The sequence below is a fragment of the Hippopotamus amphibius genome, chromosome 2 (assembly GCF_030028045.1).
Source record: "Hippopotamus amphibius kiboko isolate mHipAmp2 chromosome 2, mHipAmp2.hap2, whole genome shotgun sequence".
NCBI classification, from domain to species: domain Eukaryota; kingdom Metazoa; phylum Chordata; class Mammalia; order Artiodactyla; family Hippopotamidae; genus Hippopotamus; species Hippopotamus amphibius.
In genome coordinates this window covers 144057933-144075017 of record NC_080187.1, presented here as the reverse complement: position 1 = coordinate 144075017, position 17085 = coordinate 144057933, and the positions used below count along the sequence as shown (strand labels likewise).

At 44.1% G+C, this 17085-nt stretch overlaps 1 protein-coding gene and 1 long non-coding RNA gene across 2 annotated transcripts in view; one reads left to right on the top strand and one right to left on the bottom strand.

The window, feature by feature from the left end:
- LOC130846674 (uncharacterized) overlaps positions 1 to 440 on the top strand; it is a 25012-nt gene extending 24572 nt beyond the window's left edge. Inside the window, exon 4 of the long non-coding RNA XR_009051603.1 lies at positions 75 to 440. This is a non-coding gene — a long non-coding RNA (uncharacterized LOC130846674). The remainder of the gene's footprint in view (positions 1 to 74) is intronic.
- The window catches only part of ZSCAN2 (zinc finger and SCAN domain containing 2), a 19433-nt gene extending 2348 nt beyond the window's left edge, over positions 1 to 17085 (bottom strand). The window contains exons 1-2 of the mRNA XM_057725056.1: positions 16953 to 17085; positions 14709 to 15220 (exon numbers count right to left, since the gene is read on the bottom strand). Coding sequence (XP_057581039.1) covers positions 14709 to 15114 — 406 coding nt within the window. The 5' untranslated portion in view covers positions 15115 to 15220; positions 16953 to 17085. The remainder of the gene's footprint in view (positions 1 to 14708; positions 15221 to 16952) is intronic.

Genomic DNA, 17085 nt, shown 5'->3' with positions numbered 1-17085 from the left:
AAGCCTTCAAATTTACCTGCAGTGGGAGCTACAGAAGGACCTCCCATTGGTAATACAAAATATCTACCTTCCAGAAACTCGACAAACTCTCTACTGCCCACTACTTAGCAAACGTTTGGGTGAAACGAATCATGAGGAAGGACTGCTGGAAGAATACGCGTTCCCTTCCTTAAATGAGAGACTCTAAAGTCTATCCCAGGATTAAGCCAGAACAGTGGAGCTGTGGGCCTGGATCACGCTGTTCTGACACAGGCAGAACTGTGTTCACTGAACTGCGTATTGGTTTAATGGCTCTGGCTGACACTGATGAACACTCTAAGAAGTGTCATTAGAAATTAATGGCAGACTTCCCCTGTGGTCCAGTGGTTAAGACTCCGTGCTTCCAGACATATATATACTACCAACTGTAAAATAGTCAGTGGGAAGTTGTTGTATAACAAAGGGAGTCCAACTCGAGGATGGAAGATGCCTTAGAGGACTGGGGCAGGGAGGGTGGGGGGGACTCGAGGTGGGGGCGTCAAGGAAGGGAGAGAATATGGGGATATGTGTATAAAAACAGTTGATTGAACCTGGTGTACCCCCCCAAAAAAAAAATAAATAAATAAAGCTGCTACAAATACTTAAAAAAAAAAAAAAAAAAAGATAAAAAGACTCCGTGCTTCCACTGCAGGGGATGTGGGCTCAATCCCTGGTCGGGGAGCTAAGATTCCACATGTCGCGAGGCACAGGCAAAAATTAAAAAGAAATGAACTTCTATCAACTAAAACAACATTGTTAATCAACTGTACTCCAATATAAAATAAAAAGTTAAAAAAAAAAAAGAAATTAATGGCTGTGTCAACCACAAATTGGCACTTCCCGTTGGCACTTGCTGTCTACCTCTACGAGGATTAAATCACGAGCTGCTGTAGGTGCTGACTTTCAGCTCCCCTTGAAAGGAGTTCAGGGTGGAGAGCAGGAATGAGGTGCTCTGTGATCTGGGAAAAACTGGCAGAACAGGTCTTCAGATAGTTACATATTTTCAAGAGACAATCTCATGAGCCCAATTCTTGCATCTCCTCGTAGCTAGAAAGGCACTAAAATCCTTCATGGTGACCTCTGCTTCTCGTGACTAGCAGTAACCTTTATGAGACTAACAGAAACCTCTGCGAAAAATATGTGCTTGATCGCATGTACTCCCCCCTGCACCAAAATCACATACATACTGACCTTCCTCCTACCTCTCTGGAGCAGTTTCCCAGAGCTATGTGAGATGCTGTCTCTCGGGCTATAGTCCTCATTTTGTCCCCAATAAAACTTAACTCTAGACTCTCACGTTATGCATTTTTTAAAATAAGCAGCTGTCAGGAACATTAATGCTGCCAGGAAGTTGTTGATGACATTGTTTATACCACACAATGTCCTCTTGAGGAGGAAATGTCCAGAGGAGGCCATTTCCCTCTGACGGAAATACCAGAAGGAGCTGCGCCCCTGAGTGGTCTGTGTCTGCCACATGCCCCTGACTGTGGCTCCCTCTCTCCCTTGCCTGCTTGGAAGCTTGGAGCCAAAAGCTCAGAGCAGGAATACTGGATGTTTTTACAGCATGTAATTTGTGTTCTTTTACTTCATTTTTTTCCTCCCCAATATTTTCTTCTTTACTATAATTTCTTTGTGCTCTATTTCTGTAAGGTATCTTCAACACTTTCAAAAATTCTGTAGCGTATACAGAAGCCAGTCAATGCTTTTATTGATAAAGATGACAGCCTGATTATTACTAAGACTATTATTACTAACATGAGACATTAGACCTCCTGAGAAAGTAGTTACATTCATAGCAAGGAAGACAATTAGCAAAATAATTACACAAAGTCCCAGTGACATTTCCATTATTAAGGCTGATAAACCATTTGAGGTTAGATGCTCAATTCAGTGATTATTAGTCTCTGTAAGTTAATGTAAATTTCCATATATGCACATGATAAAATGTGGCATGCATCTCTCGGGTAGAACCTAGGTTCCACTCACGCCTTTGCTCAAAATAAGACCTACTTAAACTTGCAAATAAACATATAATTACATTTCACACTCACACAAACATATATGCTGCTGGTAATCTGTGGACTCGCCCTCTGGACCCCCTCTCCTGAACTCCAGGCGATGGATAAAGGAATGTGGACACCATGCAAACTTCCACCTGGCTAGAGCTGGGAATTCTGTGCTTCCTCAACATCCTGCAAGGCTTCTCTTTTGCAAGTTTCTAGCACAGAGAGCTCTGCTATTATATCTCTTCCACAAAAACCTCCATGCTGAGGCCCCGAGTCATTTTCTCCAAGCTAACATGACCTAAAACATTTCTGTGATGACTTTAGTAGCTGTTCTCTTCTGAATAGGGACAGTAGTTAATAAGGTTTTTCATTGCCCTAAAATCACAAGAACTGGTATTTTCCGGGCTAAGTTCAGAAGCAACAGGGAAAACAAACAAAAACTCAAACTTCGTTTCTGGTGAGATTAGGAGGGAGGTTAATTTGCAGACAACAAAATACATGTAAGGGCTTCCAAGAACAACAGAGACCGGGCAGAAGCCAAAAAGAGAAAAAGTGAAGAGAACAAGTGTGGAAAGTAGGAGGGGGGCACTGCTAGGGGGCGTGTGTCTCAAAAAGTTCAGGCAGAAAATCACTTCCTAAGGGTCAGGGACTCAACCTCAAGTGCATAGGTGCGTTTGGGAACTGGGGTGAGCAGGGCTGGCTTCTTTGGTTTGGAGAAGCAAGGAAGGTGAGGCTACAATTACACAGAATCACACAGATGAGCTGTGCACGCAGGAAGCTTTCTGTTTCTGTAAAGCAGAGGAGAGAGCCTTGACTCTCCCACGTGAATCACAAGAATTATTGTTATTAAGAAAAGTGACCATTTTTCATCCCTTAAAAATGTTAAGTGAAGCAACCACCTCTATAAAGGAAGACCACAAAGTAGAAGTTGAGGAAGAGACAACTGGAAGAGAGGAAATGTGAGTTGGGAAAAAGGGAAAAAATTCAGAGAAATGAAGACAAAACGGGGAGGACCGCAAAGGAAAACAGGCACCTTGGACAGCACAGGAAGGGAAAAGGAGAAATGAAGTGAGAAAAGCAATGACATGACATGGAAACAAAGAAAGAAGTGAAAAAGATTAAAGAGAATGACAGAAATCGAAGTGAGATAAAAGGAGGATCAATAAATATATAACTCAAGTTCTCAAAAAAGGAAACTAAACCAAAGGAATAGAACAAACCCTTCAAGTATAATCTATAAAGATAGAAGAACCCTTGATGGGATTTCCCTGGTGGTCCAGCAGAAGACTCCGCGCTTCCAACGCAGGGGGCACAGGTTCAATCCCTGGTAGGGGACTAAGATCGCACATGCTGCATAGCGTGGTGCGGTGAAAAAACTAAAAAAAAAAAAAAAAAAAAAAAAATGACAGAAGAACCCTTGAAAGGTACATTGTGTGCCAAGGAAAACTAACCCAGGCTGGATAATAATGAGACAGGGGACAGCAAGGCAAAAAGACTGAATCACTTATATGGGGGAAGAAAATCAACCAGTCTCAGATTTCTCTCCAGTAACATTCAATCCCTGCAGATAGTACGGCAAGAGCTACAAGACATGCAAGAAGAGAAAATGGATGTCAAGGATTTTACATTCAACAAAACTGTCCTTCGAGTATAAAATTTACAGGCCAACAGCTTTGAATGTACACAAATTCTCAGAATGTTGTTCCTATGACCCTTCTTGAGGAAACTATTAGGAGATGAATTTTGGTTAACCACGAGATAAAGGGAAATTCTAGAGCAAAAGGACTGGGGTTGAACACCTGATATACTTAACTTTAGAACAACGTCTAAAACTACTGTGGCGATTAGGGTGATAAAAGAGGATGTAAATGTTATACGGCAATGTAGATATGACATGCTAACCAAAATTGGGGTTGTGGGGGAGAAAGTGGGATACAGGATATATTCATTAACTGCCTTATTTGTATACCTGGAAGTTCAAAGGTTATCATTCATTTAATTTTTTAAAAATTGAAGTATAGTTGATTTACATATCCACTGTTTCATTTATTTTTTGGCTGCACCACACAGCACATGGGATCCCAGCCCCCCTGCATAGGGAGTGCAGAGTCTTAACCACTGGACTGCCAGGGAAGTCCCAAAGGTTATCATTTAAAATTGGCAAGTCATGTAACTGAAGTATAAGAGTCTTTAACAGTACAAAAATAAACATTATTGTAGATAAGATTACTGACTGAAATCAGGGGAGAAGGTAGGAGAGCAGCTATCTCTGTCAAATGTTAAAACATAAAAATCTCAATACAGTAAGTCCCCTACACATGACCTTTCAAGTTATGAACTTTCAAAGATACAAACGTGCCCCTGTATGCCAGCTGTTGTACTGTATTACTATACTTTTCAAGGTACTGTACTGCTAGATTAAGAATGTTTGCTTTATTTTTTGTGTCTGTTTTTTATGTATTATTTGTGTGAAAAGTATTATAAATCTATTACAGTATAGTACTATGTAGCCAATTGTGTTAGTTGGGTACCTAGGCTAACTCTGTTGGACTTACAAACAAATTGGACTTATGAACGCGCTCTTGGAACAGAACTCGTTCATATGTAGGGGACTTACTGTAATTAAAACATTAATAGACAATCAGACCAATGAAACAAAACCAAACCTCCAGAAACAGACTCAACAGACGTGAATTCAGAATTTAATACAGGTGGCTCATGAATAGATAGACCAGTGGAACAGAAAAAAAGTCTCTTGACCACAGAAATTTAACATATATAAGGGTAGCCTCTCAAATCCATGGAGGATAGACACCATATTCAGTAAATGATGCTGGGAACAACTACTTAAGTCAAATGGAAAAATTTCAGTTGGACCCACACTAGGACAAATCTCAAACAGATCAAAGATTTAAAGGGAAAAAAATTAGTATTGAGCTATTAGACAAAATTATGAGAGAATTCCTTTATAATCTAGGAGCCTTTAAACGTGATACTTAATTTGTATGACTATCTTCTCCTGTCACCTCACTGCAGAGGCCCAGCTGAGCAGAATCCAAACCCAGTAACCCCCTCACTGCCTGCTGCTTAAGGACCAGTCCTAACCTCCTTTAAGTAGACAAAGATGCAAGACAGAGAAGGCTAAAGGAAGGTTGATCTCTGATAACACAGAGGTACGGGAGCCTTTCTAAAGGACAGAATAGAGTGCCTTTCAGGTGATCTGCCTTAAAAAGGGCCTCCAAGTGGGGGAAAAAAATCACTGAGCTGGGAAGGATGAGGGATGCTGGTGCTTTCCAAGCTCCTCCTCAAGAAAGGCTGGCACTGGTGAAATCAAGAGTACAGAGTACATTCAACGGTAGGCAACTTTCTCCTTTTTTTGTTGGTGGCCATCTAAGAACATGAAAACTCGGAAGTTTGGTTTGGTCAGATACAAGGGGAATATCTTCATCAACATGTTATGAGTAGAGATGAGATCAGATGGGAGGAGCTGGGAATTTTCTTTAAAAAAGGAACTTCACCAGTAGAAAGAATGTTTGCTATTTTAGAATGAGCATATTTTGTGGATGTGACTGGATGCAGGGAGGCAGGCTTCTGAGGAAGCAGGCTTGTGAGCAAGTGGCTGGACGGCTAGATCTCCAGCAGAGAAAACTCAGAGATGAGTCAGACATTAAGAAATAGGAAGGAAGGGGGTCTCATTTTCTAAATGTTTTGATCTCCCCCAAAACGACTAAGGTAGAGAAGAAGTTCCCTTATCTATGCAGAGACTTTAAACCAAAGGTTCTGGACTGTGCTGTGTAGTTTAAAAGCTGATGAACCTTGGGACTTCCCTGGTGGTCCAGTGCTTAAGACTCCACACTTTCACCGCAGGGGGCATGGGTTCCATTCCTGATCAAGGAAGTAAGATCCCTTCTGCAGAGTGGTGTGGCCAAAAAAAATAAATAACAAAACTTGATGAATCTCACATAATATATACTCTTTATTCTGATTACTCTGTCTATTTTCAGATAGTGTAAGTATTGTGAAGGAAACAGGGAGATGTGAAAGCAAGCAACTGGAGGGTGTCTTCAGATTCTGTGGACAAGGAGAGCCCCTCTGAGAAGGTGACATTTGGCAAAGATGCGAATGGTGTTCTGACTGATCTTAACAGTTGTCTATACAACATTGATCCATTTTCTTTATTCCTGTGCTTCACTCCAGAAACAATCAACAATCCCTTTCCTCTTGGATGTAATAATTATCCAGTCACTCACAGAGAGTGCCATATTTACTTGTCTGTGACCAACTTCAGGTTTTGGAAAGTATAAACAGATCGTCAGAAATCTGTCCCAGGGACTTCCCTGGAGGTCCAATGGTTAAGACTCCACGCTTCCAAGGCATGGGGTGCAGGTTCAATCCCTGGTCAGGAAACTAAGATCCCGCACGCCGTGCAGTGCAGCCGAAAAATAACACACCCAAAAAACCTGTCCCTGAGGCAGACTTAACAGAATATATGTTCTCCCCTTGTGCATTGCTGGTGGGCATGGAAAATGGTGCAGCCACTGTGGCAAGCAGCTCCTCAAAAATTTTTATATAGGGAATTCCCTAGCAGTCCAGTGGTCAGGACTCTGCATTTCCACGACAGGGGGCACAGGTTAGATCCCTAGTCAGGGAACTAAGACCCCGCATGCTGCGTGCCCCCCCCCAAAAAATAATTAAACATAGAATTACCATATGATCCAACAATTCCACTTCTGGACATATATCCAAAAGAATTAAAAGCAAGGATAGCAAATATACAGATATTTGTATATCCATGTTCATGCATTGCTCATAATAACCAAAAGCTGAAAACAACCCAAGTGACTACTAACAGATGAATGGATAAACTAGATGTGGTATATACATACAATGGAATATTGTTTAGCCTTAAAAAGCAATGAAATTCTGACTTATGATTCAACATGAATGAACCTTGTGGGCATTATGCTAAGTGAAATAAGCTAGACACAAAAGGACAAATATTGTATGATTCCTCTGACATAAGGTATCAAGAGCAAATTCATAGAACCAGAAAGCATAATGGTGGTTGCCTGGGGGTTGGGGAGAGGAGAATGAGGAGTTAGTGTTTTATGGGTATAGAGTTTCAATTTGGGAAGAGGAAAAAGTTCTGCAGTTGGATGGTGGTGATGGTTACACAACAATGTGAATGTACTTAATGCCACTGAACTGTACACCTAGAAATGGTTAAAGTGGCAATTTTATGTTACATATATTTTACTGCCATAATAAGAAAAAATAAGTTATGGCTCGTATATATCATTTTATGTACTCTATCAAATTTAAAATAGTTGATACATTACTTACTAGAAAAATCCTGGAATTAATTTTAAAAGATGAAGTTAATGCTCAAAAAGGCAGAGAATTCTTAGAAACACTACTCAATTTCTGACGGCCTAACAGGCAAAAGAATAGTATCTTACTTTAACGGGTATTTCCTTGGTACCTTGTAAGGTTGAACATCTTTTCATATGGTTGTAATTTGTTCTTATTCATTTCTAAATTGCTGGGTCATGTCTTTTACCCTTTATTCCACTGGGTTGACTTTTCTTATGAATTGTAGATGCTCTTATAGAACAGGATTTTGACTCTTATCTGCCACACTGCAGACTTTGTTGCAAATATTTCCTCCCAGTCTATGCATTGTCTTTGAACTTTGTTCACAGTATCTTTTTAATATAAAAGACTTTTTTTCTGTTTCCATGAGTCCAATCTAGCTTTGACGATTTCTGTCTTGTTTAAGCTTAAGAAGTCCTACCCCACTGCAAGATTACAAAAATACTCTCCCATAGGTAATTCCAGCTCTTTCACAATATGGATCTATAACTCATCTGGAATTTATTTCTGTGTAACTTGTGAAGCAGGGATCTATATCTGTGTAAGCTATGAAGCAGAGATCCAGTTTTAGTATTTTCAAAAGGGTCAGACCAGTCCAAATGTCATCCACTGAGTGGTTCCTGCATGGCCACAGGACCCGTATTGGTTAGCAGACCATTGCAACTTGGTCTAAACCAATGGTTCTTGTATTTTCCTGCCCTCAACACAGGCTCTAGACTCATGTGCACTACACGCTCCCATGGAATTCACAGGGCCACGCATGTCCCCTGCCTGGCCAGAGTCCTCCGCTTTCTCTCCCATGCTAGAAAGCATATCAGAATAAGTGAGGAAATTTGCTGTCAGTATGGGGATAAGGCTGAATTTGCTGAAATTTACCTATAACAATGAGATAACTGGTCACAAACTTGGGTGCTTTCATGTATGTTAGGCTCAGAATTCTTGTAAGGTCCCTCCCACCTGATTGTGACATACCGCTGTGTCTCAACACCATTTTCACAGCCAATGATCTAAAATGCAGAAGTGGGTCTATAATTCTGATAAAGCTGATGCCCAAATGGGGTTCTCCCCATTGGGGCGCTGCCCTGGCAAGCCTGGCAGGAACCTGACAGCGCCTGAGTGACTGGGGCCGTTGTCCCCCCAGTCTGACGGCTTGAAAGACGAAGTGCTGGTAAAAACAGCAAGGAGCTGTTATTGGTTTAAATGAATGATTGCCAAACAGTTACGGTTCTAACGTTACATCTTAGAGTTCTGTATGGTTTACACTTCAAATATGTAAGTGAATTAAAAGTGATGTTGTTTTGAACCTGAGAATCGTGGCTTTAAAAGACATACACCTTAAAAAAAAAAAAAAAAAAAGACATACACCTTTACATCCTTGCACCACTTTCCACTCTCCTTGTTAACTAAAATGAATGTGTTTGTCTGCAGGCACTGAGGGAGCATTTTGCTGGGGCAGCAAGCTCAAAATAGGTAAGCAGCTGCCTGTGCCCACCAAAAGCCGGGTGTGATGCTGAGGATGGCTGGAGAGGTCAACTGTGACTCTCAGCTCACCTGCTGGACAAGAGTATGTTTGAAGCTGATAACCTCCATTCCTGTCTAGTCTAAAGGAGTGCTTCTAAAACTTCAAAGTGCATACAAATCACCTGGAGATCTTGCTAAATGCAGATTCTGCTTCAGTGGGGCTGGGGTGAGACTGAGGTATGCCTTTCTAGCAAGCTCCCAGGTGACACCACTGTTTTTGGTGCATGGACCACACGCTAAGTAACAAGGCTCTAGAGCAGTAGTTTTTGAACTTTACTGCATCTTAGAACCACCTGGGAAGCTTTCAAAACTCTCTTGCCTGGGCCACACCCCACGCCAACTAAATCAGAAAATCAGAATCCCTGGAGTGGGCTCCAGGACCTCAGTGACAAGTCTGAGAACCAGAGGTCTAGTGCAGTGGTTCTCAAACTGGAGGCTGAATCAGGATCACCTGGAGGGCTTGTTAAACCCACGTGCTGGACCCCACCCTGAGTTTCGGGTTCATTTTTAACACATTTCCAGATGATGCTGGTGATGCTGGCATAGGGACCCCACACTGCACTAATAGTCAGAGGATTTATATGTCAGGAATTTATCAATTTGAGTCCCATAATTTTTCCTTTGCTCCCCTCTGATGGCAAGCTTCTTTTCGGGTGGTGGGGCTTCTATGAGAGAAAATGTATCTGTTGGGGGACTTCCCTGGCGGTCCAGTGGTTAAGACTCTGCACTGCCACTGCAGGGGGCGTGGGTTTGATCCATGGTCAGGGAACTGAGATCCTGCAAACTGTGCTACGCAGCCTCCCCCCGCCACCCCTCCCCCCCCCAAAAATAAGAATCTGTTAGGAGAGGAGTATTTCCCCTTTCATCCTGATGCTACAACCACACTGGGGGAGGCCACGGTAGCATGAGTCCACTGGTCCGGGCTCTAAACGTATTTTTCTACTGCTTCATACAGAAAGTGAGATGAGGGTGGGTAGAGCAATTAGAGAACAGTTTGGGGACAAGCAATCTCAACTGTAGCGATTACAGTTTCTGAACCAAAAATTGTGCCACACAATTTGAGAAATGACTTCTGGCCCCAGGGCCCAGGCCTCTTACAGACAGATGTGAGACATGTTGAGAGGTATGGTTTGGCTGCCAGCTATTGGAATTTGAGACATTTTGATGCTTTACAAGGACAAAGATTTTATATTCAAGATGGTCCTGAAAAGTTGATGTTGTCCTTCCCCAAATAACCAGAAAAAAAAAAAAAAAAGGAAGTGTATTGGGTTTTACAACAGTAATTTGTAACAAGCAACAGAGATAACTAGTGCTTTTCATAAATGGGCTTTCAACAGGCCTGTGAAACACAGGCTGAAAACACAGCTGCCACCATGAACCATGTGGGCCAATCTCATCTAAAAAGAAAAAGCTCATCACTGGACGGATGGTCTCCACAGGACCAGTGATGCCCTACTGTGGCTTCCACATCCAGCCTGCAACAGTTTCATTTTCTCTGGCTTTTGTGCACTGGTGGCCACATCCAAGACCAGTTCCCCAGAGCAAGAGATCTCCAGGTAAATACCCTCCCCGGGGTGTGGATTCACCAGCCCTTAGGTTTCCAAATCTAAAGTCTGTCCCTTCAAGTAAATGCTGCCAGTCCCATGGACTACTCCTACCAGTCTGGCTGGATAACAGCAGGTGAAAAAGGCCACCTACTGGTTTATTTTCAGGCCAGACAGGGAAATATCCTTGAGCCTTTGGAATTTGAGAAATAGGAATAGCCCCACCTCCATACTCAGAAACATGTTCTCTATGTTTAAAAATATTTCTGTTAACAGCAGAAAGATGATGTTCACTGAGTTTCCTGAATATAAACAAAGGATTAATATGGAGTTTTCAAGAACGAAAACCTAAGAGTAGGTGCTCTCTTACTGGACTAAGCTGCCTGACTTGCCTACTGGCCTGAGAATTTTCCCAGGTCTAAGCTGCAGTCTTACCTAGCCTCCCTTTCTAGATTTGAAAGTATCCCTGGCTATGTTCTGCCAACCCTGGGCTTGACACCATTTCATTTTAAAACAAAAGCTTAGCTTGGCTTTCTCGAGGAGAGACAGATAAGCCTGGAAGGAAGCAGCTATTTGTTCTCCTTCCTCATGGACCCAGCAGATGAGCCCCTCCACACCTGCAGGGAGGCAGGAATGATCCATTTCCTCATCCCGCCAATATTTACTGGGTCCCCACTACGTGTAGGGCACTGTGCTGGGTACTGTGAGAATTTTAAAAAAATGGAAAGAAAAAAAAGACAAGTTCCTTGACTTTGGGGATCTTATAGGTGCCTAGAAGAAATAAGATGAGTATTCATACAAATAGAAAACCAGATGGAATATGACACAAAGCCAAGAGAGGAGGAGAATCCAAATGTTCTGGGGGAGATGACTTCCAGCAGAAGTGATCAGAGATACTCTCAGGTGGGTGGAACCGGGGACAGGGAAGAGGGGCAGGAAGGAAGGACGGCTTTATGGAGCAAGTCTCCAAAGGAATGCACTCAAAGGATGACCAGGATTTCATCACACAGGGATGGACAAGGCCATTCAAAATTCAGGAGCACAGGTAAACGCTAGAAAGTACAGGCTATGTTCAAGAAACAGCAAGATCTGGTCTGAATGGAGCAAGAGCTATGGCAAGGGGATCGGGGAGGACCAGCCAGGGGCCCCCTGGGCCAGGTCACACAGGGCCATGGTCTGCAAGCAGAACAAAGAGGTCATGCTTGATTTGGAGACACTGGGGAACTCAAGAAGATTTTTAAGCGGAAGAGTGCCTGGTCACTCTGGTAAGAGTGCAGCAATGCAGGGGAAAGAGGCTGAAGGCAGGTTCCTTTTGGAGGCTGCTGCAAGAGTGCAGCTGAGATACCAGGAGCCTGAATTAGGGCTGGGAATGGGGATCAAAATGTCCTTGGGAAACACAAAGAGAGAGATGAGCTTTACCACTTAAACTATTAATAAAGGTCCAATCTCAACTGGAATTACCAGATATTTTAACTGTGAACACCTAGAGGTGCCTGCTAATCAGATATTAAACAACCACTGTCTAAGCAGGCCCTGAAAATGTGCTGTGTAAATGTGACCAAAGGTCCCAAGCTGGACAGCAGACTAGAGGTCAGGTGGTCTTATGCTGAGTAAATGTTTGAGAAGGGATGGAGATCATTGCAGAGGTTCCTCTAAGCAATCATAAGGCAGCTCAGAAGCATGTGTTAAGCAAACGAAAACCAACAAAGACGATCTCAAAGGCAGAAACCAGAGCACTGACAAGCCCATTCAGTCTGGGACACTCGCCATCTGGGACGTTCCGTGAAAGATGAAAGGCACAGAGCCCCGTCAGCAAGTGAGCTGGGGAGGGCTACCACAGTGGGAGCCTGAGACCTGACCTCCTGCTTTGTGACATCCCCCAATGAACAGTAACCCCACAGGCTTCTCCTTGGCCCGCCACCCCTCTGACCTCTCTTAAGCATCTGACTGAAGAGCCTGAGGTTCATTACAAACTTGTTAAATCCATCAGGAGAATAGTAGACAAGGTTTTTAAGTAGGATGAGAGGTTTTTGCTTTTTTAAGTAGGAATAACAAAATTAAAAGTTATTTTTCAGGGCCAAAGAAAATAAGGTGCTTTGCTTCAAATAAAACCTGGGATCTTCCAAACACATGTGGACGCAAACAGCCTGGAGTTTGAATCCTGGCTCCACCACTAACCAGCTGTGTGACCTCAAGGAAGACGGTGATCTTGCTGAACTTCCATTTCCTCATCTGTAAAGTGACGGTTCTGCCTACCTCATGGGATTATCAGTGAGCTGGACATGTGAGGTGCTCAGTGCAGGCCTGAGCTCACAGTAGACCCTCCGTGACCACCCTTTTCTCCAAAGGACAGCTTTATACTCACATCTCGCAAGTCCCTGGGCATTGTAACAGTGCTGCCCCCAAACCACCTTCCCTTTCCAGTCTTCTGAATCCTCTAGACTAGATGCCTCTGAGTTAGTCACCTTTGTCTTAGTCCTCATCTGCAGCCCCTCTTTCCCACACCCCACCGGGAACTATGACTCTGCATCACAAATGTGACAAAAAGCTTAAGAGCAAGAGCCACATCCTCAGACCCCTGAGCTGGCATCCTGGTTCAGCCTCGTACTAGCTGCATGATCTTAAGGGAGTCACTTACCTTCCCTGGTGATAATAAACCCGCTTATCTCCCAAGGCGGTGACGTTTACATGAGTTTTGTGTGTTAGATGCTAGGCGTGCTGCCTGGCCCACAGAAAGGATCCATCAACACTGGCTAGTGTACTATTAGCTCTTTCTCATGTGCATCCAACCTCCTCTCCTTCCCCTGCTGTCCCAACCTCAGCCCCACCCCTATCACTGCCCACCCAGCATCCAAGGCGGCTTCCTGGCTGCTCTCCTCCCTCCAGCCTCTCCCTCCTCTAATTAAACCTGCGTCTTGTTGCTAAACTCAGCTTCCTCCCCTGCCCCTGGGGCCCTAGTTTAGAACCTGCTGAGGTCAAAGACATTCAGTCTAAGCCTCACCCACCCTTCCCCCAGACCCTATTTCCTACCACTTCCTAAAAACACACTTTCCACTCCAATCAGCCAGCCTTCCTTATGGTCATCTGAATGATCCCACGCTGCTCCACCCTTCCGAGCCCCTGCTTAGCACAGCTCCACAGGAATGCCACACCCTCCCCCTGCCCCGCACCTCTCCAAACCCCCCTCCAGCTCAACCCCTGCTCAAGTATCACATCCTCTGTGAAACCTTCTCTGACCTCTCCCCTCCTCTCTCCACTCCTTTCCCTGAACTTCTGCAGTTCTCATCCGCACAAAGGCAGCCATCATTTCCCAAGGGTCCTGAAACAGTCCTAGGGGCACAGGTAGATCTGAAGTAAATAGCTGGTAATCAAGGCAGTTCAATTTACAACTGAAGACTAGAATGGAGGCAGAGTGGTTGAATGGCATGTGTGGGTGCCACAACATATTCATAACACGAGAGACAAATACATTAACTGCTGCAAAAAGCTCAAGTTTGGAATTACTCTTTTAAGAGCTCAGGATGACTTTATACCACAGATAAGTCCCTAGTTATCAGCTGGCTTCCTCGTCATTCATCTTGAGTTCACAAAAATAATCACTTTTGAAAAATAGGATTTGGTTTTTCTAATTGCTGGAACTTAAACATTTGGATGTTTATTGCACAACTGGGTAAAAGTGCCAAGGGGTGCTTTATGGGGTCTTCAGCCCTTCTCACAATAACCTTCATCAGCTTCCCAACCACTCTAAATAAACACATGTAAAATCTGTGCTAACTATGTAAATGTAGGTCCAAGAATAGTCCTCTAAGCCCCTCTTATACTGAAATTCTGGAACTGTCACTGCATACAACCAGGGCATTAAAAAGGATGATAATGTGGGACTTCCTTGGTGGCACAGTGGTTAAGGCCCCCTGCTGTAACACTGCAGGGGGCCCACGTTCAAGCCCTGGTCAGGGAATTAGATCCCACATGCAAGCGGCAACCAAAAGTTCACATGCCACAACTTAGGAGCCCATGAGCCACAACTAACGAGCACGCCTACCACAACTAAGATCTGGCACAACCAAATAAATAAATGAATATTAAAAAAAGGGGGGGTGACAATGTGCTGATGGCCTGTAGACAGAGTAGAGGGATGGGCTGACCCTAACTCAGTTCTGCATACCACCTTCTCCTCCACAAACACCACACTCCTCCACCTCAGAGGGGTGCTCCCACCCTCTCCCTGTGAGGTTCTGCATCTCACCACTGTCCCGAAGGGTCTGGGTCAAGTCTTCCACCAGGGCCACCGCCTCCTCACTGCTTTCGGGCCGATGCTGTTGCAGCCAGGCCTGAATCTCCCTTGGCAGCACGGTCAGCATTTGCTCCTTGGTGTGCACCTCTGGCCTCAGCCAGCGCCGACAGAGCTCTCGAAGACGGCCAAGTGCACCCTGTGGCCCTCTGGCAACCTCCTCGTGGGGGCTGCCCTTGCCAGCATCCCGGGGAAAGGGCTCCGACTCAGGGCCATCCTCCTGCAGCACAGCTTCCTGCACCCAGGAGTCGTCCTCCAGGATCATGGTGGCAACCTCCTCCTCCTGGTCATCTTCCTCTTGAGAGACCTGGACTAAGGGGCTCAGGGGAGTGGTTACTCTCGGCAGCTCTGAGGCCATCATCCACGTTCTTGAGGGAATCACTCAGGCTTCTAACCTTGACCTTCAGTCTTCTCCAGCCAGGCTCTGAGAATACAGCACCCTCCTCAAATTTCAACAAGGAGTCTGCCTAAGAACGAAAAAGAGAACTAGAATCATTAAGTAAACTGTCCTAAAACAATTTAACTCACAGCAGCCCAGGTCAGGCCTCCAAGTGATTCTTATATCCACAAATCAACAGAAGTTTCCTGTCCCTCTTAAAGGAAAAATGGCTTATTCCTGAAAACATATCTATAGCAAGAAAAGTTAAGAAGAATCACAAGCACAAAAAATACAATATTTTTCTTTCCAAAAGACCAAAGCATGAATATCAGAAATTCAGAGCTCTAACAAGAACCCAGGACTGAGTTATTCTGCCTGAAGTCAGTTCAAACTTACTGCAGAGTGAGTGACCTTGACCTAACATACAACTCAGTCACACAACCTCACTGACCACCTAATGAGTAGAGATAATAACACCTATCCTTCTTATCTGAAGGGGACCTCTTAAGGATTTGCAAAGGATCAGATGTCAAGACACTTTGAGGCTCATTGGAAGGAAGGAAATATCTCAACTACATTATCACCATATTTGAAAATATGAAGTTTTAAAATGCTCATACTCTTAGATCCAGTCTTGGCCCCACAGGAATTTTTTTTTTTTTTTAAATAACCATTTTTGCAAAGAGAAATTTATTTGCAAGGACACACAACCATAGCATTGTTTCTAATTGAAAAAAAACCAAAAAAACCTCCCCAAAAACCAAAAAATTAAAAACAAACCAAAAAAACCTTAAAAATCCAGCAGCAGGAGAATGGTTAATTATGGCACATCCATACAGTAAGATGTGTTAAAAACTATGCTAACACAATAATGGCTACCTCTGAGGGAGCTGTTACTGCGAATGGGCTCAATGGAGCTGGAAATGTTCTATATCCTGGTATGACAATGGTTGCATAAAAGCATACATATGCAATTTAAGATTTGTGCACTCTGCTGTATGGGTTTTCAAATATCTTAGACATTATGCTGACAATAATTATCCATCATTAATAATTTAAGATAATCCTCATAATATGAAAATTAATGGATAAAAACAAAATCAGCAAGGCAGAAAAACCACAGACACAGTATGACACCAATTCCTTTTACAAATGAACACAAGGGAAAAACAAACAAACAAACCTGGACAGAAATTCTACAAAATGTTGAGAGCAGTGAAATTACAAATTATTTAAAATAAAGACTAAACGGCAATGACAAGTTATTTTTAAAAATCATCACTACATCATAAGGACTCATATCAACACTCCCCCTTCCCCCCCAAAAATAGGGAAGGAAAAACTTTTTAAAAAGGACAAAAAAGAAAAGCTAGTGGAAACACCGAAGCTCTCAATGCGTACTCACCAAATGGCTAGAAGAAACACAGGTATAACACAGCTCTTAACTGGGAGCCCGGGAAAACCGTTCCTAGTCAGTTAATTTGCTGTCTCACATGGGGCAAGGCACGCCCCCTGTGAAGCTCAGTTTCCCCATCTGTAAAATGAGCTGCGCGGGATGTCGGCCACTGTGCCTTTCAGTCTAAACCCTGCGCCCCTGGCTGGATGTACAAGGAGCTCACCGCTGGGGAGAAGAGTCCAGGTCCGGCCCCTGAGCCGACCGGGCGCCTAAATCGGGACAGCGGGGGCCCGTGGGACACGGGGCGAGACCCCGACGCCCCTCCCCCAGCAGGGCTGCCCGCCCTGGCTCCAGGCCCGTTATCCCCTCGCCACGGGCTACTCCCCCAGCCCGCGCGTCTGCAGCTCTGTCTCTTCGGGCTCACCTCTCCAGAGATCAGATGCCGCTCCCGCGGTCGCTCCGCGCGCAAAAGCGCCCCCGGTCAAGGCACGGACCCTCCGGAGTCCCCGCGGCTCAAGCCCGAGGGGCACCGAGAACAATGGACGGGAGAGGCCCGC